This window comes from Oikopleura dioica, chromosome 1 (genome assembly GCF_907165135.1).
Source record: "Oikopleura dioica chromosome 1, OKI2018_I68_1.0, whole genome shotgun sequence".
NCBI lineage: Eukaryota > Metazoa > Chordata > Appendicularia > Copelata > Oikopleuridae > Oikopleura > Oikopleura dioica.
This window is the reverse complement of record NC_137291.1, coordinates 6,928,893-6,946,734: the sequence shown is the minus strand read 5'-3', so window position 1 is coordinate 6,946,734 and position 17,842 is coordinate 6,928,893. Positions and strand designations below refer to the sequence as shown.

The 17,842-nt window shown below is 41.0% G+C and overlaps 5 protein-coding genes and 1 long non-coding RNA gene across 6 annotated transcripts; 5 read left to right on the top strand and 1 right to left on the bottom strand.

The window, feature by feature from the left end:
* Positions 1-3: 3 nt before the first annotated feature.
* Positions 4-4,332, top strand: LOC145711150 (selenide, water dikinase 1-like). Its single transcript, XM_081788881.1, has 12 exons — positions 4-134; positions 316-533; positions 811-1,131; positions 1,200-1,324; positions 1,753-1,840; positions 1,891-2,084; positions 2,352-2,498; positions 2,676-2,964; positions 3,094-3,272; positions 3,373-3,517; positions 3,589-3,662; positions 4,092-4,332. The coding sequence occupies exons 1-12, from the start codon at positions 70-72 to the stop codon at positions 4,152-4,154; spliced, it is 1,908 nt and encodes a 635-aa protein (XP_081645007.1). The 5' UTR covers positions 4-69; the 3' UTR covers positions 4,155-4,332.
* A 3,389-nt stretch (positions 4,333-7,721) lies between these two features.
* Positions 7,722-8,896, top strand: LOC145711173 (calmodulin). The gene is made up of 4 exons (XM_081788906.1): positions 7,722-7,842; positions 8,134-8,271; positions 8,316-8,437; positions 8,668-8,896. Exons 1-4 carry the CDS (start codon positions 7,831-7,833, stop codon positions 8,843-8,845), a joined length of 450 nt encoding a protein of 149 aa, XP_081645032.1. The 5' UTR covers positions 7,722-7,830; the 3' UTR covers positions 8,846-8,896.
* Positions 8,897-10,191: 1,295 nt separating this feature from the next.
* On the bottom strand, positions 10,192-12,275 carry LOC145711169 (5'-deoxynucleotidase HDDC2-like). Its single transcript, XM_081788902.1, has 7 exons — positions 12,165-12,275; positions 12,055-12,115; positions 11,388-11,555; positions 10,995-11,062; positions 10,906-10,950; positions 10,733-10,795; positions 10,192-10,642 (listed from the first exon to the last, which is right to left on the bottom strand). The coding sequence occupies exons 1-7, from the start codon at positions 12,235-12,237 to the stop codon at positions 10,545-10,547; spliced, it is 576 nt and encodes a 191-aa protein (XP_081645028.1). The 5' UTR covers positions 12,238-12,275; the 3' UTR covers positions 10,192-10,544.
* LOC145711177 (uncharacterized) lies at positions 11,540-12,236 on the top strand. The gene is made up of 2 exons (XR_014135127.1): positions 11,540-11,843; positions 11,884-12,236. It is a non-coding gene; the product is annotated as an uncharacterized LOC145711177 (long non-coding RNA).
* A 480-nt stretch (positions 12,276-12,755) lies between the features above and the next one.
* LOC145701066 (uncharacterized) lies at positions 12,756-15,625 on the top strand. Its single transcript, XM_081778297.1, has 6 exons — positions 12,756-12,855; positions 12,898-14,310; positions 14,514-14,953; positions 15,004-15,175; positions 15,218-15,286; positions 15,326-15,625. The coding sequence occupies exons 1-6, from the start codon at positions 12,772-12,774 to the stop codon at positions 15,608-15,610; spliced, it is 2,463 nt and encodes an 820-aa protein (XP_081634423.1). The 5' UTR covers positions 12,756-12,771; the 3' UTR covers positions 15,611-15,625.
* Positions 15,603-16,845, top strand: LOC145711170 (uncharacterized). Its single transcript, XM_081788903.1, has 6 exons — positions 15,603-15,802; positions 15,846-15,900; positions 15,942-16,031; positions 16,081-16,217; positions 16,271-16,363; positions 16,451-16,845. Exons 1-6 carry the CDS (start codon positions 15,658-15,660, stop codon positions 16,495-16,497), a joined length of 567 nt encoding a protein of 188 aa, XP_081645029.1. The 5' UTR covers positions 15,603-15,657; the 3' UTR covers positions 16,498-16,845.
* Positions 16,846-17,842: the final 997 nt, after the last annotated feature.

Here is a 17,842-nt window from a genome sequence, read left to right as displayed (position 1 = left end):
TTTGAAAAGTTCTTAATTATGGGTGATCAGACTGTTGAGCATCGGACACAATTGTAAGAAGCAGGCGAGATGTCCGTGGGGAAACTCTTCGACCCGGTTTCCTCAGGGCTAGAAGAATCATTCAGGCTCACCAGGTGAGTTACTTATGCACATTCATACTCGCATAAAGTTTTGCCAGCGGCTGATTTTTTAATAATAGAAGAGTTCAAGCCACTTCTCGACACTTTTATGTCCTTTATTGAAGGCAGAATCAATAAGGCTATCTTTGGACAGTTTGAACTTTGAGCAAAATTACGCATTAACTGAGCAAATAAGGTTTTCCAATCTTCTGGGAAGCGCTTGCCGTGCACCTGCCGAGGTCAATAAAAAACTCCTGGAGCGATCGCCGCCTGAAGCATCTCCTGAACAAGCTTCAGTCGTTCAGAAGTCGACTTACCCTCCGCCGCGCGCAGTCTCAGGCTCCTGTCAGATTGTCCGCAGTAAGAATGGATTCACGGATATCTTTGTCGCATCAGGAAGGTTTCATTTTGTGAGTTCAAACGAGTTGATCCTCTTTTTCTTTCCGAAAGTAACAGTAAGAAACTCACTGTAGACGTCGTTTACCCACCAGTCAGGGTTTGAAATCTGAATATTTCGCGTGAGCACGAGCACGCGTGAGCACGGGGCTGCTCAAATTTCAGTGAGCATGAGCACGCGTGAGCACGAGGGGCCCAGAATTCTGTGAGCATGAGCACGCGTGAGCATGCTCATCGAGCTCACTCACGTGCTCACGTGCTCGTGAGCTCGTCAGATTTCAAACCCTGCCACCAGTAGACGACCCGCACATAGCCGGTCAAGCAGCATGTGCTCATTGTCTTGCCCCAATCTACGCCGCTGGAGTCGTTGAAGTAGAAACAGTCAATCTTCTGATGACCTCGTCGACGAAAATGTCCGACCGTGAACGCGATGTTGTCCTTCCAAAGATCGTGGCTGGTTTTCAAGAATGCTGTGAAAGGGCAAACGCAATAATGACCCAGTCGCCGCTTGCGCTGAACCCGTCACTGACCATTTCTGGTCAAGTAAATGCGTTCATGAACGTTGGCAGTCGCGAGTTTGTGGCATCCGACGCGGCACAAAAGGGCGATGTCTTAGGTAAGGTTTTTCGGTCAATCCATAGAAGGAGATTGAATAAGCTCCCGTTAATTAAATCAACCAATTAGTCTTAACGAAGCCACTTGGAACTCACGTGGCGTGTATGGCGCATATGTGGATGGAACAGAACCAAGAAAAATGGAATCGACTGAAGCAAGTTGTTACCGAACAGGATGTCGAACGAGGCTATCAGGTAAGCTCTCCTTACTTTCAGATCTGACCCCTTATGTTAATTTTGGAAAAAATGGTTCTTTGAGGGCATTTCCTTCAATAGGAGGAATTCAACGATTTGACATTCATAGGTTTGTCGGAGGATAGGACTTTTTCCCAGGCCGACTTTTACCCAAGTTGGGCAATAGACAATTTGGGCAAAAGACGACCACTCTATCAGCCAATTATTCAGTTCCAGAAGAATTAGTGTATTTTTGACAGTCCAGTCATCCTACCCATCATAATTGCCAATTATGTCGTTAGTCTGAAATATTCTCAATCTGATTATAGTCTTTTGAATAGACTCTACTGTAATATGTTTGGCGAATAGAAACATTGGTTATTATCTCCTCACAAATTTCATTTTAAATTGATGAGCGATCCTCGGGAAGAAGGAAATTTATTATTTAGGATGCAATGTTTAATATGGTGAGATTAAATCGCGACGCCTCACGCTTCATGGCTCAATTCAACGCGCATGGCGCAACAGCTGTCGCCGGTAACTCGAACCCATGCTAGAATCTACTCATTATTTTTTAAACTTACAAGGCTACGGAATTCTGGGTCACGCTAAACTCCTTGCAAAGCGACAGAAGAAAAAGGTCAACTTTGTGATCCACAATCTGCCGGTTCTCGCGAAAATGAACACGATCGCGAAAGCAATGGGCAATTCCTTCGGTCTAGCAAAAGGCGTCGCTCCTGAAATCTCCGGAGGGATGCTCATTGCCCTCCCTCGCGAAGAGGTAGGAAATAACAAATCCTCTTGGCTTGAGCTTATGTGCCAAATTAAAGCAAGAGCTGTAAATGATTAATGCCCTGAAACTATACTATCGATTGATTCTTGTCACAGTGAGGTTACTTAATTCTTTGTGAAATGAGGATTGACTCGTGGTTTTTCGTCCTGACTCTTGCTATGTATAATTTATTTTTATACAATTCTTGAAACTGCTTGGCGAGCAGAAATTGATCATAAGCTCTCCAATTTCGCGAACTCAATTGGAGTCATTCAGGCTGCGAAATTTTGCGCCGAGCTGCGACGAATCGAGGGCCACCAAGCTTGGATCGTCGGAATCGTCGAAGACGGTGAAGGAGATGCGACAGTGATCGAGCGGCCGCGCATTATCGAAGTGGTGACAGGCGCCGATGGCTCTGTACAGGTAATAAATAACCAATCACCCATCCTCATCGATACATATTTGATTCTTATTTTCCTCCGTGTTGACTTCTCGGCTTTCTGCCGGCTACTTTGGCAAGCATTCCATTTTTCGATTTTTAATCATTGCGCTGCTGTTTTCTTTGCTCATCTTACTGTACTCCTTACAGAATAAATTCAGTCCGCTCCGCCGTCGAGTAGCTCCTCTCGCCGCGGAAAGACGAATTCGAATTCCTCAACTGCCTCTTCCTCCTCTCGCCCATCCGGCGTTCAATTGCTCCAGAAAGGACCAAAATCGAACAACAACAGCACTAGCCATCAGCAGCAACAATCCGCAAGTAACAACCGTGTCAGTGCGACTCAAGTCTCGACGATAGTCCCAATCACCAGTCACGCGCCGAACAATTATCAACAATTGTCAAAACAACAACAAATTCAAGCTACTTCTGTTATTCAAAATCATTCCTCAGGTAACCGCGTGAAAAGTTCAAAAGAAAAAGGGGCAAGTGAGTAGTCTAATTATTCTCCACATCCCTTGTCAATCATTAATCGCGGCAGAATGAAGTACTTTTGCATGGATAATAAACCAGTTGGTTCAGCTCCAACAATCACAATGGCGACGCCGCAAAACGCACAGCATCATTCTCGACCCTTGATTCACGCAAATCAGGTACATCAGAATCAACAAGCAGCAACTCGGCCGCATCACCAGCACCAGCGCATCTTGCCAAAAATCCCTGTCGAAAACAAATCAACATCGGGGCCCACGCTCACGGAGGTACGGAAAATGAATAAAATTCATTTCATCTAAGAATTAATTCTTTTCCAAAAAAAGTCTAGCCAATTCAAATCACGATAAATTATTATAATTAATGTAGCTCCAGCCGACAACGAGTAGAAGCCTCGCTCAAGCTGGGCATATATCCGTCTCGCGAGCTGAGATGAATAACGCTTGGTACCAGACAAATCAAGACCATCCACAGCTCATGTCGCAGCAACAACAACAGCAGCAGCAACATCAAGGATCGGTTTACTCAAAGATTTTCTCTCATCAATTTGTTTGTCAATTTCATGTGAATAAATCAAAATGGAAGTTTACAACTCTCAGTCTCCGATCCTCAATCTCCACCCGCACTCGCAACCTGCTCATCCCCAAAGCGTTATTCACGTATGTTTTTTTGTTTTTTATAAGTTACTGCCGGGCAATAATTAATTACAAGCAGCGTTCTGCGAAGTAATCGAGCAATCTGTTCAGTATAAATTTATTCGTAACGATTTTCTATATCGGTGTCCATAAGAAGATGATAATCATACAGATTGGGCACAATATGCCCTCTGGGGCTCAACAAGCCCCATAGTGGCGACTGGCGAACTATTGTGGAATAGGTTTATCTTTTCTGTCAGTCGCTTCACTGTGCGCTTTCACAGTGCTGATTGTTAATAATTCAACGAATTCCATGAATGTTTTATCCCTTGTCTTTCGCTGAAAAGTAGAATTTTTCGGACAATGGCGGCCCTTACTGAAAGAAAGCCTTCAGAAAAAACAACTCTGAAGGGGTTAATTTTCGTAGAACATACAATACTAAAATAATTCTAGTCGACGCTGACGTCAACGCACGCCAACAACATCAACCAGCACAGACGCAATCCCAACGTCTGATAGCTTTAGCTTCTTTCTGTATTCTGTAAACCTGCGCTTCAAAAGTTCCGCTTCATCAAAGACAATCTTGGAAGACTTTATTGCAACTCTTTTTCTTTGCATTTGTTTCTTATCCTACTGCCTTTTACTGCCGGTTTCATAAAAAAAATCTGTTTCCGAAAAACAACTTTATAAGTTTCCGTAATTGCCTGTGAGAAATTTCAAATTATAGGAGGAGAAAATGTAGACAGAGGGGAAACTTGAAGATCCTCACTCAAAATTTATAGCAAGTTCTGTTGCCCCGGGCGCGTGTTCTGTATTCCGTCGCTATGGAGTCTGTTGAATCACCACTCATCGATGTGCGAATTTAGAATCTTCATTTTAGAAATTCTTTTTTGAGGATTTTAGAGAGCTACAAAGTGTAGCTTTTGCTTTTGAGGAGTGTTTTGAATGAACTTTTTCATATGTTTTTATGAGCTTTGAACTTTTTTTTCAAAACGAAGGATTTCTTAGTGGATAATCGAATGATCCCTGAAAGGGAAGAGGACGGCCTAGGCCTGGTAGAATGCTCGAGAGATATTTCAGCGGACTTGTTCGTTCAGAAGTGTGACTAAAGAGCTATAAAGCGGTGGCGACGGTGGCGCTCCCGCGTCAGTTGGATCATCCGAGGACCTGCTAACGGCCTACTCGGAGCACGTCCATTGACCCGCTAACGAAGAAGAGAGCAACTAGCAGCACTTTGTGTGCCCGTGTGCCCGAACACGCCCGCAGGCTAAACCAGAGCTAGAGAGTTGATCAGATTTAACAAACCCTCTTTACAACTACAGAGACGACTATCATTCTAAAGAGCGAACAACCACTCCTGTTTGAGCTTCAATTCAACTTCTACCAACTGTAAATTCTCCTCAATTTTCCACTGATCCATAAACCAGTTTTTTCGAGACACGGGAGCCAGAAAAATAGCAGCGGAATTTAAAGACATCGATTAATCAATATCAATTTTTATCGGCGATCACGGGATGAGAATAGATTACAGGATTTCGTATAAATTCTATCCCCTTTTCATCGATTCTTATCCCTTTCTAAATTTTTCATGGCTTCGGCCTTTTTGGCGAGCTTTTGTCAGCAGAGAAGCTTCCTCGAAAGCGACCGGAATCAGTGCGCTGGGCGCATTTTTAAACGGTGGGGGCCAATTATGAGCGCATTCAGCGAGTAAATTACAGCTCAAACTTAGAGACTTTGACAAAGGGCGCTCCGGACGTAGCGATATTTAATTTCCTATAGAAAGCAGTTGGAAGTTATGTGGGATCTCGTGGGACGAGGGTCTCCTCTTTCTATGTACAAATTTTCTTTTCTCCTGGAGCCAAAAAGGAATCACCACGTGACGGCTTTACGAGATTATTTCCTGCCAAAAGTTTGTCACAAATTGTGACCACAGATGTCGCTACTTTCCCTAATTATACCAGCCATAAAGTGAGACTTTTCCGTGGAATAATTTTCATGTTTTCGCCGATAATAATGTTTGAGTTTGCTTTCCTCTGCACTGCGGTTTTTTTACTCAGTGCCAATATTTGCAAAATCGTTTTATTCTGAGCCCGTTTTGTGGATTCAGCAAGCTGAGAAAGTCTAGCGAGAGATTTTAGGCCATTAAAAGCCAGTTTTGAATTGTTTATGATCTCAAATTGGGTTTATTGTGTTTTTAGGCCAACGCCTTTTTGTAGAATACGAAGTCAGATTCCGAAATGACTCCTTTTTATGACTTTTCTTCCTTGATTTCATAAACTTATGGACCTATTTGTTACGTCATCCTTTGCGTTTTTGAACCTCTTTAATGTCTTACTGTCTTTTTTATGTTAAGGGGGTAGAAACAGCTTTTTTCCGAAAAAGGCGATTTTTGACCGGCGTTACAGACAAGAGGATCTTTTATTTTCAAATTTTCTCTTCAGGTTTAGATAGAAACATCTTAGATCTAGGAGCATCTCCCTCAAAATTTGTTTTAGTCATCAAATTTTTGAGTAAGCGGGCTCAGAAGCAACTCATCTCTCCGAAATTCTCGATTTTCGCCACTTTTCAAACACGAATATCTCGAGTCAGCTGATAGTTAAACAAATTTCATTCATAGTTTTGTGAACCTCAACCCCTTTTCTAGGAACATTTATGAGGAATAACCGTTAATATAAATAAATCTTACGTTTTCTTTTATATAGCTACAGTCCGAAATCGAGAAAGCTGTTTCTACCCCTTAATAGTCCAGTTTACCTAGCTTACAGGTATTTGACTCAGGTGTCGCATTTTGTTGCACCGCGTACCTGTCATGCTGGACTTTTGGGACAATAAAGAGGCTAGGATGACGTACCGAGCCGACGGGCCCTGACACTTTTCCTGTGGAAATCTACTTTCTGACGTAGCCCTAGTATAAAGAAAAAGTTCATCAAATATTTGCCGTTTCTGGCTCTTCAAATTATGCCTGGGAGGCTTTTGGGAGTCAGTGAGTGATTACTGATCCAGTTTATATCGAATTATGACGTTTTTACCCAGCATCTCTTCGTTTCAGCCGCATAATAAATGAAACTGTAGATATAGAATAGTACATTTGTGTCGGATCTAACACGCATCAGCAATAACAAAAGTAATAAGCCGATGACAGGGGTCAGTGACAGTCCCTTTTAGCCGCGGACGGGGGCATAATGTAATGTATAATAGCCTGGCTCGCTCTTATAAGAGCACATATGAGAGGATATTGATATAAACAGGTTTCAAATAAGTCGGACATAAATTGGTGGAGCGATTTTGAAAGTGTTAGAGTCGAGATATTTCGATTCTCTCTTTTGCACCATGTTGGGGAGGGTCTGATGTGTGTTAAATAAGATTTTGGTGTTATTTGAATATGTGGAGGTGGAGTAATGACGTCACAAAGTTGATAGTGCCCTTCTATAATGCATTTTCATGACGTCATAACTCCACCACCAGAAACTTTATTGACACCAATTCTTCTTAAAATATGTAAAATTATATCCGGCTACAGTCTGCAAGTTACAGATCGTAATTATCTTAGCCCAATCGAAAGTTACAGACATCGTATGTCCGACTTATTTGAAGCCTGTTATATTGATTGATGAACTAAACTGCTTGTTGCTGCTGCTCTAACCCAGTTGATTAGCGCAATTTGTTCATTCCCAGGCAGATTATTGCCGCCAGTGAAAATTTCTAGAGCTTTGTTTACGAATTTGATATTTCGCTGAATTTCAGTTTCAATTTTTTTCTGCTGAAAGTCTTTTTATATTTGTAGAACTTTGATCAATTGATTTCATTAGTTTCATTTTTATGAATTTTATCCTCGGCAACTGTAGGTTAATATTGTCAATAAGAATCATTCCTTGTTTTCGTGAAATAATTTAAAATCCGCCTGAGTTAAAAATAACGCTGCATCATTTTTCTGAGAAATCAAAGATTCTAGAACACTCATCCTTTGCCGTTATTTTGATAATAATGGTTCAGATTTTGAATTGGCTCAAACAGGTAACAACCAGTTCTTTTTAGCTCATTTTTCACCACAGAAGCACTGTTCTTTTTCTGTTTTTTTTCAGTCGCAGTTGGAAAATTTGAAGAAAAAACTAACCAAATTTCTTTCAGACGGAGAGTCGTGCTTGCGCCTATTTCCATTCCACACACTTCAAATTAGAAAAAACAATCAAAAATGGCTGATCAGGTAACTACTTTCTTTTATAAAATATAAAAAAAACGATCCGCTATAATTCGCTATTTTTTCTGCACGATTTCACTATAATCCACTTAGAGAAAGAGTAAGAGCAGACGGGCGCACACATGTAGCAGTGGCTGTGCTTGGTCCTGTACCTGGTCGATATTTTAATTATTCAGTAATCATACTTTCTGAAAATGCTTGGCGCCGTGCCATGCGAACAAGTGCAGAACATCGCTGCTACTGCTTGCCCAGATTTGTTTTAATAATTGCTCGCCTGTCTAAAAATGGGTTTTTCAGTTGACCGAAGAGCAGATCGCTGAATTCAAAGAAGCCTTCAGCCTCTTCGACAAGGACGGCGATGGAACCATCACCACCAAAGAACTTGGAACCGTTATGCGATCCCTTGGACAGAACCCCACTGAGGCTGAATTACAGGTAATTTTGTAACGAAAAAATAGCTTCTCATTCGTCCTTTCTAGGATATGATCAATGAAGTTGATGCCGATGGAAACGGAACTATCGACTTCCCAGAATTCCTCACCATGATGGCCAGAAAAATGAAGGATACCGACTCCGAGGAAGAAATCCGAGAGGCATTTAGGTTAGAAAAAACAATCAATAGATGGCTTATTCTAGAGCTCTAAAATCTATAGAAGTCGAAATCAAGGAAGACTCAATAGAGACTTTCCGACTTGATTTTTCGCTTACATATTATGTAAGGAAAGCTCTTGAATGCGCTACAATCATCATTTTTCATCCCGTAATCCGTAGACAATGTCTACTAGACATTGAGTTGACCTTTCGAGCTATGCGTAACCCGTTTGTTTTCAGAGTATTCGATAAAGACGGCAACGGTTACATCTCCGCAGCCGAGCTTCGTCACGTGATGACGAACTTGGGCGAGAAGCTGACCGACGAGGAAGTCGACGAGATGATCCGCGAAGCTGACATCGACGGCGACGGCCAGGTGAACTACGAAGAATTCGTCACCATGATGACCTCAAAGTAGATTCTCTCAAAGTGCACCCACCAATATTACCCTTCACCACGGGCCATATTAAAAAAACACACATACTGAAACATACCCTTTTCTTACAATTTTATTTTTCAAGAAGAATCTCCCCACCCACACCTCTTCTTACTTCGTCAACAAAAAATTAAAACAAACTTCAAAACGCATAGTTATAAAATCTAAAGCCTAAAATGAAATTTAACCAGTGTTTGCACCGTTTTTACTATTTTCTTTTTCCACCCATTCTAGACAACCAAATTCTTTCGTTTTAAATCTGTTTCTTTTGCTACATAAAAAAAATTTCGCGATTACCGACTTACAGGAGATTTGACTACTGTTACAGGTACGTTTGTTTAACTAAAAAAAATAAATTTTGAAAAAAATCAACAATCCAACGCGTATCTTTCAGAATTCTTGTACAGCTACAACTATTCCATAAACCTGAGCATGTATCATTTACGCCGAGTTCCTTCACTCAATGTTCGAAAAATCATTTCTTACAAAAGAAAAAACACCAAAAAAACTTACAAGCTTCGAAAACTGCGATAATTTCGTGTGATAAAAACAAAACAACAAATTTCAAAGGCGTTCGATTCTGTTCACAACAAAAGCTTTATTTGGATATAATGTCCTTCCTCTTCATTGATTGCAGGAGCCTGTTTGTAAGGAGCGGTACTAGTCTTTTGGGAGTCTTTTTTCCTTTGTCACGGTGGTCTTTTATGATTTCAGTCAACTACTTAGTAGGATTAGTTCTTCAGGAAGTAAGCCTCCTATTCAGCCAAATAAGTGCGGTTTATTCGATGATTTGCTTCTCAAATAAATCATGAGAATCTCTTCAATGAACCGTTCAATTTGGATTGTCGACGAATTCCTTAATTATTCAGCAATTGTTTAATTTCCATGAGTTTTCAATATCTTTTTAAAAAAAGTATTTTCGCGTTCTGCCGCGGCTTACTTTCTCTCCGGAGTTTTTAGAGCAGGTTTTTTAGTCTAGCTGTTTAGCGAATTCATAAAAGCCCGTTCTGAAGGAAAAAACTCCTATAAAAGAGTACCGCTAACAAATTCGATTCTGATAAAAGGTGACCTACTCGCTTCAAGAAATTCAAGTTATTACATGTACCGTACTTCTATGTACCTCTTCACTCATAATCTTAAGTTCGCTCGATCATCCCATAGTTCTGTATGTTTCACTTTAGGCATCACCAAGTTAGATAATCGTTAGCAGCTCGAAATCGGGCTCAAGCTCGAGGGCTTTTATCGCTCTTTCTCGGAGTTATTAATAATTACTCCTTTAGTTTCAGATTTTCCTACTCAAATTTGTTCCCTTTTATTCTCTTCAGTCATTCAATAATTGTCAGAGTAAAAATATATTCAAAAATATATTCCTTTCTATCAAATGTGACCTTGATTGACTCGCTTTTCTTGGGAATTGTGGTTTGATCAGGAAATATTAAAAGAAATTCAGTTAATTTCAAGCGTAAGATAAGAGGCTTTTGAATTTTAAGAAAGTCTGCAGTATAGATTTTACAGAAAACAGTCATTTTAGCGGCATCTGGCAAAAAATAATCTGGTTTGAAAGTTTTCTTTTTAGACGAAATATTCACTGTTACTTTGAAACATTTTATCCAACCACAAATTCCGAGTAAGCCAAAACGTCAAGGTCACATTTTCAATTTGTCTTTATGTTCATTGACAGCTATTTAGGGGATTTATCCGCAGTATTCTGTGCATACGCATTTCTTTCATCTTCCAGTTCGCGGAGGAGCTCTTTACCGGCATCCGTTTTGACTTTTGCTGAAAACAGGGTCTCAATTATCGGGCTTGAAATTTATGGGGACGATAATTTAAGTTGACTTGTCGCTTCCGAGGAGTCTTTTATTCTACCTTGTGTGTTTTCGATGATTCCAGAGAGGTCCAAGTTGTCAGATTTTTCATAGGCAATGGCTTTATCGCGGGTTCTTGATTTTCTACTATTTAGTAGGTCACTCGGACTTTTCTTTTACGATGCGTGAGTTAATTTCTTCCGCCTAATAAAAACGATAGAACCAAGATTCCTTGATGGATCAATTCCAGTTTGTCCAGGTCTTTGACCCACTTTGCTTCTAAAAACGATATTTACAGTAGGTCAATAAGTGGTTGATCGAACCTGGAGTGGTTTGATTTTCATATTCATCGTAAAGCTCTCGAATATGGTCGCGGGTTTCTTTGTCCGGCTGCGGGGGATTTTATATTTACTCGAGGTGTTTTTAGGGTCACAGCAAGAGATATTTGCTCAATATCTGCTGACATCGGTGGACTACTGAGCGCAATAAATACAGAGGGAAAAAATTTCAACATTATTTCTGCAAAATGTGTCAAAACAGTTTTTTGTGTATTCCAGTGCAGCAGTTATGGTGAAGAAATTTCAATTCAGAGTTTTCTTTATCAAAAATGGCGTTTTAAAAATGGATTCCAAAAATGATGCTAAAAAATTGATTGTACCGCGGTACTTTCGTTTATTCGAGAAGAACTTATTACTCGTTCAATAAAATCCCTTTTCAGAAGTCCTAAAATCTTCTCAATCGCTTCCCTCTCCATCTTATGCTTGTCAGTCTCAGAAACGCCAGAGTACTTTTCAGGCACAATATCTCCAGTAATGCATTCAGCCAGGTCATGCACAATCGCAATCTTCATGCATCTATCTTTGTTCAATTCTTTCGGAGTCGCACTAAAAATGTTGTTTCCTTCAGAATGAATGCTGTAAACGGCTGTTTGTTATCCGGCGTTTTAGCTTGTCTAGGCTCTGTTCTTGGGAAGTGGGCATTTTCGGAGATCTTTACAGAGTTTCTTTGCCCAGGAGACTACTGTATCTTGTCTCATCCGATTCGGGCAGTTCTTGTTCTTGCGATGATGGCAGTTAATACTTCTTCGATGACCATGCTCATAACGAGCATGCAAAAAACTAACACATCAATAGGCTTTTTACTCAATTCAGCGTCGAATATGATCTTTTCCGGTAAATTTTTTGATCGAAAATTGTATAATTTTGTCTCTAGGTCTTACTGGATATTTATTATTCGGCGAAAACGTGAGTTTTCAGTGGATCTGTGGCACTTCCCTTATTATTACTGGAATAGCGCTGATAAAAACGGATTCGAAGAAGAAGTACGACTAGCGCTCTTCTTATTGGCTAAGAAACCCCATGTTCGATTATTATTTGCTTTCACCTCAATGCCATAAGCGCCATGAAATACATATGCTCCGACACATTTTCGGGTTCTTTCACTCCTAAATGTATAAAATAAAAATGAGTTCAATATGTCACTTTTTTTCTTACCAAGTCGCACCCAGCCAGTTCGGACGGTTTTCTTGATTTTTAGACATTCCCTCAAAAACGGCAAAATATTCATTCTCTTTCTTAAATATTTCTCCTTTTAGAATGATGTGAATTTTGATTGGATGATCAATCGGCGAATCAAAAGTATTTAAATGAGATAATCTTAACAAACGTACTAATGGCATTGTTCTGAACAACGGATAATATTATACTTCGGTATTTACTTCGGATATGAGACATTATTTTTAAAAATGTTTATTATAATTTAATAAAATGAGACATGAGACTCGCGTAGTCTTGTACAGGATCCAGCTTAAAAAAAATCTTACAATTTTTTATGTTCCCCCATCTGTACTAATTTGAAATTTTTAAATGGAAACTTTCAATAAAATGAAACTTGGCAAAAATTACAGAATGGGTAGTAAAGTGATCTCCAATACAGAAAGAAATGCCATCCCATTTCTATTAACATTTGCCCCGCAGCGAAGTTTCAAAACTGCGGAACTTTTTGGCGGATTTATCGTTCTCGTCAATTCTGAAAAACTTGAATTAAATGACATAGAATAGCAAGTTATCTCTTTAATTTTTAGACCTATCTTGTGAAAAAATGGGCGGAGGATCGGACACAGAAGATGAGAAACAAATGGCCTATCAAAAACTCACTTTGGTGGAAAGAATCGGACCCGATGAGGTTTGAAATTTTTAGGGGTATCAAGAGCTAGAATGAATTAAGGCCCGACGACTTCTTATGGACGACGACGACCTCGGTTCTCTACCAAAAGCAGACGACGACGAAAAATCCGTGCGTTCCGAGCAACAGTCCGAAAAATCCGCAATTTCCCAGAAATCCCATCAATCATCGAAATCCCTCCTATCAGAAAAGTCCACTGCATCGCTCCGAAGTACCAAGTCCAACATTTCCGAGGCGGCTTCGATGAAGTCCATGTCCTCTCAGAAGTCTGGAATGTCAGAAATTTCTATCAAATCAGGCACTTCTATCAAGTCAGGAATTTCTCAAATATCCGGGGTCTCTGGTGTCTCGCAGACGTCCCTTCGCTCTGGACGATCGGAGCTCTCCGGGATCTCTCATATTTCTGGTCTTTCAAAGGCCTCCGAAACTTCTTCTCGAATTTCCGCCGCGACGAATATCACCACTGCATCCGAACGATCCCTTCTCTCCGAAGTCCAGCATGAAAACTTCTACCCCGACGAGATTCCAGAACCCTTCCAGCAGACAGGCAAAGGCAAGAAAGAAAAGCGAAGAAAGCCGCGAAAAGTGTTCGAAAGCGAGTCCGACTGTGAATCGGAAAAGTCCGACATTTCTCATCGTTCGGAAGCGTCTTCTACAGCTGAATCTACCGCAGAATCGGCGATTTCAGCTCATTCCCGATCCTCCCTCGTATCGCATTTGAGTACCAAATCCTCTGGAACTGACATTTCTGACTCCTCGAAAATTGCGTCTCGTTTTGCCCGCGGTCCGCTGGACAAAAAGTCAGACATCGAAGTCAGCGTGGCGACGGACATCACCTCCGATCATCGAACTTCTATGGCGATGAGTTCCGCCGTTGAATCTGACTCGATGGTTTCAGAAACAGAAACTGAATTTGAAGACGAAGATCTTAGCGAAGTCAGAGCTGGGTCGGCGATTTTGCCGAACTTGTCCATTTGCATCGATAGAGACGATGAGCCGGGCTATGAAATTTGCTTCGTCAAGATCAAAGATGAAAGCTCAGGCGAATCCCCAACGAAAGTGGTGAGAAACAACATGAAATTGGCGCGTATTTCCGAGGAAGAATGGAATATCGCTCGTGGAATCCCAGTTCTTGGTTTGGGAATCGACAAGCACTCGCCTTCCGAACTCAAGAAACAACAAGCTCGAGCCAAGCGATTCGGACTCGACATCAACAAGAACATGGAAGAAGGCGAAGTCGACGACGATGTTATCAACAGAGTTCACGAAGACATCATCAAGGAGTACTCAAAACGCGTTGAAGAACTGAACGAAGGGCTCAATCTCGATGAAATGGCCGAAGGAAAAATGATTAAAGCGTCGTCTATTACTGTCTTTGGCTGCAAAGATCTCAATACAGAGCACTTACTGAACTATTTCAAAACATATGCGCCCGACAAGGAACGAGCTTTTACAGTAGCTTGAATATTCAGTAGCTAAGGAAGTAGCCCCCTCTTTAGAGTCGATAAGTATTGTATCTCCATGGAAAATTTCACGTTTTGCTAACACAAAGCTGGTGTCAAAATCCAACGCTAATCCGCAAATATTTATTTGTTGACTTCCATCAAAGAAAGATCGCTATTCCATTCTTTAATCCGCTCTGAAAGCTCGTTCGATAGGTTGACTGGGTAGATGATGATAGATGCAAGCTTCTCTGGCATGAGGAATCAGCTGCTGTTCGTTGTATGATATCTTGTACTCACACTGCCATGGACCTTGCTGGTCTTCAAGCAAAAGCCGCCGCGCTTCTCAAAGATCGAGCGAATAGCAAGAACAAGAAGAAGCAAAACGGCGACACGATTAATTTGACGGAAGAGGAGGAAGAAATGGACCTCGATATTGCGTCTTACTGGCCATTCGATGGAGACTTGAGCGAGCCAAGAGACTGCGTCGAGATCATGGTCAAAGACGGCGAAAAAGTGAAGCTAGCGGTACGATCCTCCCTCGAATCCGATCAAAAGATCAGAGGAGCGCAGTCCAAATCCAAGTACTACGTGAAATACGGAAATCCCAACTATGGTGGCATGCGTGGTCTACTTACGAAAACTTTCAAGCGAAGGTGAACAAACAAATTCATTCTTTCTTTTTGTTAAAATGAAACTTTGATAGGTACAACTACAAGAAGACGCGTGAAGAGATCCGAAAAATGGGCGAAAGACTTGGAGTCAATCTGAAGGCGCAGGAATCCGACTACAATCCGAACCAGGAGAAGTTGGATTCGAGCAGAGCAAGAGCTGATGTGGAACTGATTAATTCTACCGTTGATGAAATTCCTGAAGCGGTAGGTTTTCAACGCGAGAATTTTTGCCAAAGCTGTGTTTAGATTCCCGTTGATGCTTTCAAACTTCCCGCCGCTCCGCTTTACTCTGACTCTGAATCGAGTTCTACGAAGGTTTTTTCCTCATTCATGCTTTTCATTTACCCTTCTTAGGGAAGTGTATTCGGAAGACGTCTGTACAGCCAGTCCGAAACCTCTGATTCAGAAATCGACATCAAAAAGTCCTCTCGTAGCTCCTCTCGAAGAGGATCCATCAAAGACCGATTGGGATCACTCACGCCAAAGAAAGAAAGCAAGCCAGAGAAGAAACGCAACGAACTTACTGGACTCACCATCACCCTGTCACAAAACGCAAACGACAAACGCAAGAAATCTGAAGCCACGGTTCTAGCTCAAATCAATCCATTTTCTTTTTCTTTGCGAAAATTCAATTGTTGAGCTATTGAAAAGACAGTTCGAAGAAACGAAAACGAAGCTACGAGACGATGGAATCCGATTCCGATGTGTCCGAAGCCTCCTCCGCCCAGTCCTACAGGAACCAAGACCGCCGTGGATCCAAATACTCCGAGTCTGACTCTGAGTCCGTCAAATCTTATGGCTCTAATGTTACTTCATCCTCCGCTACTTCTGGTAAATAGAACCTCATAGAATTTACGAATCTTATCATTTTAAGCCGCTTCATCGCGAATTTCAACGAGCTCTGAGGCCTCGAAATACGGAAAGAAAAGGTAACTCACCATTTTTTTCTTTTGAAACTTACTTCCTTCAGAAAACCTATCGACCCTTACGAGTCAGATTCTTCTGTCACTTCTGGACACTCTGCCACTTCGTCCAGAATTTCTTCTTCTACTTTCAACAGGTTCTTAATTTCCCCTTGTCTCTCTTTCCCAACCCTTTTTCTATTACAGGAGCAATTCTGAATACGACTCCGACACCGCGCACTCCGATTCTGCCCATTCCGAAGTTTCCTACATTGGCCGCCGCGATTCCAAACGAGCATACCCCTCAGCGACGATCTGCAAATTGGCAGTTGCCAAGAATTTAGGTACCCTTCGTGGAGCGCCATTAGAATGTAATCGAGCCTCTAATTATTTTTAGCTGCGCGGAAGAGACCGCTTTTTGGACCTTCTGGTGGAAAGTTCGACAAGAGAAAACTTGATCATATGAACATGACGATTGATGTTCATGTTGGCACGGGTTTAAATGTTTCTAGTGAGAAATTTTGAACTTAATTGTAAAGAAAGTTTTCCCTCTAAAGATATCTAACCCTAGAAAAAGATCGCCGCCGAAAACCCTCTCAATCCTCTGGAATGGAGACAGATTAATGCCTGCCAGCGCCACTGAGTTAGATAAAAATTATTCACGCCAGTAAATTTGCAAAAAGTTTGACGATACCTATGAAAAAACTGCTCTCCTCGAGCTTAGAAAATATTCTTCTTTTTGATTTCCCCATTCAACTTTGCTCAAGTTAAGTTCCTCTCACCAATTCTTTGCAATAATTTTTACGTACACCAAAAATTGAGATATCCCTACACCGAAACCCTTGGCTATGAGATCGTTGTCATACCAGTGTCAAAAATAAAGACTCGTTTTTCTCAAACGAACAATTCTATTTAATGTTTAATGAACTTGAATCTTCTTTTCTGTACTTTCAAATAAAGTTATCAAAGCGTTTGAAATGTCTTCAAAAAAGAAAGCCTACAATCTATGGCTTCTTAGCTGTCAATGATTTATTGCGTTAGCGAAAGTCTGATGCAGGTTATTCTAGAGGAGGAAGGTTTATTTTTAGCAGAGGCATCAAAAATTCTGACCTTGAAAGAGCAGCAGCAAAGACCTGTCTCTCCCGCTGACATCTCTGACTTTCTCACGGCTCAGGTGTGAATCCTTTCACCTTCTTCCGACATTTTTCTTCCGAATTTTCAGGAAAGTGGGAAAATTACTAGAATCACCGCCTGGGCGCAGGTGACCTTTTAAAGCGTTAGATAGCGTGAGTTGGTGGCTAATCCTCTTTTTGTAAACGGTTTTATGAGAATAAAGAGGCTTTGTTTTGGGCACACTATGCTCTATTCTTAGCGTGTAGTTGTTTCGTAACAATCCTGTTTGGGAAATAAGTTCAGCCCACAATGTCCAGCCCATTTAAGCCAGATTTATTTAAATAAATAACATTTTTTAAATAAATAATTCCCAAACGATGGATCACCCGCTGCCAGATCACCGCCAGATGAGCGTCAAACAACCAAATTATCGGTTAATCGGCTTCTCACTACGTTTTTCAGGTCTTTTGACCGTAATCGAAAGATCCGGAAGTGGTTTAAATCACTTCCGGGCTTTCTAAATTTTGCTTTGAGTTATCAACATGCATACTTGCTAGTAACTTTATTCAAATGACATTCGGAATTCTGCATTCCAGAAATCGTTTTCGCGAATAATAAGAGTCTATTGCTCCTCCGGATAGGATTTCGCTGATATTTGCCATGCTAATGACTGGATTTCAGGATGAGTTTATTCGAAGTAGATGGTTTTTATGCGAAAGAGAGAAAGAGGCACCATCAGTGTGGCGTTACGGAATGTCGTTAATGGGACCTCATCAGGATTAAGAATAAATAACAGTAAACGGTAACTGAAGGCTTTGCTGTTTATGGAAATTTTTTCTTAATTAAAGCTTCATTT

What these genes read in the sequence shown, in the direction of transcription:
- LOC145701066 (XM_081778297.1), top strand. Translation starts at nt 12,772, where the DNA reads ATGGGCGGAGGATCGGACACAGAAGATGAGAAACAAATGGCCTATCAA. An exon ending in AAAGAATCGGACCCGATGAG is followed by an intron (nt 12,856 to 12,897) that starts GTTTGAAATTTT and finishes GAATGAATTAAG; the next exon opens with GCCCGACGACTTCTTATGGA. An exon ending in ACAAGGAACGAGCTTTTACA is followed by an intron (nt 14,311 to 14,513) that starts GTAGCTTGAATA and finishes CTCGTTCGATAG; the next exon opens with GTTGACTGGGTAGATGATGA.
- LOC145711170 (XM_081788903.1), top strand. Translation starts at nt 15,658, where the DNA reads ATGGAATCCGATTCCGATGTGTCCGAAGCCTCCTCCGCCCAGTCCTAC. An exon ending in TCTTCTTCTACTTTCAACAG is followed by an intron (nt 16,032 to 16,080) that starts GTTCTTAATTTC and finishes TTTCTATTACAG; the next exon opens with GAGCAATTCTGAATACGACT. An exon ending in GACGATTGATGTTCATGTTG is followed by an intron (nt 16,364 to 16,450) that starts GCACGGGTTTAA and finishes CCCTAGAAAAAG; the next exon opens with ATCGCCGCCGAAAACCCTCT.
- LOC145711169 (XM_081788902.1), bottom strand. Translation starts at nt 12,237, where the DNA reads ATGAATATTTTGCCGTTTTTGAGGGAATGTCTAAAAATCAAGAAAACC. An exon ending in AACTGGCTGGGTGCGACTTG is followed by an intron (nt 12,116 to 12,164) that starts GTAAGAAAAAAA and finishes TTATACATTTAG; the next exon opens with GAGTGAAAGAACCCGAAAAT. An exon ending in GAGAAGATTTTAGGACTTCT is followed by an intron (nt 11,063 to 11,387) that starts GAAAAGGGATTT and finishes AAATCCCCCGCA; the next exon opens with GCCGGACAAAGAAACCCGCG.
- LOC145711173 (XM_081788906.1), top strand. An exon ending in CCACTGAGGCTGAATTACAG is followed by an intron (nt 8,272 to 8,315) that starts GTAATTTTGTAA and finishes CGTCCTTTCTAG; the next exon opens with GATATGATCAATGAAGTTGA. An exon ending in GAAATCCGAGAGGCATTTAG is followed by an intron (nt 8,438 to 8,667) that starts GTTAGAAAAAAC and finishes GTTTGTTTTCAG; the next exon opens with AGTATTCGATAAAGACGGCA.
- LOC145711150 (XM_081788881.1), top strand. Translation starts at nt 70, where the DNA reads ATGTCCGTGGGGAAACTCTTCGACCCGGTTTCCTCAGGGCTAGAAGAA. An exon ending in AGGAAGGTTTCATTTTGTGA is followed by an intron (nt 534 to 810) that starts GTTCAAACGAGT and finishes CCCTGCCACCAG; the next exon opens with TAGACGACCCGCACATAGCC. An exon ending in TATTCAAAATCATTCCTCAG is followed by an intron (nt 2,965 to 3,093) that starts GTAACCGCGTGA and finishes CAGTTGGTTCAG; the next exon opens with CTCCAACAATCACAATGGCG.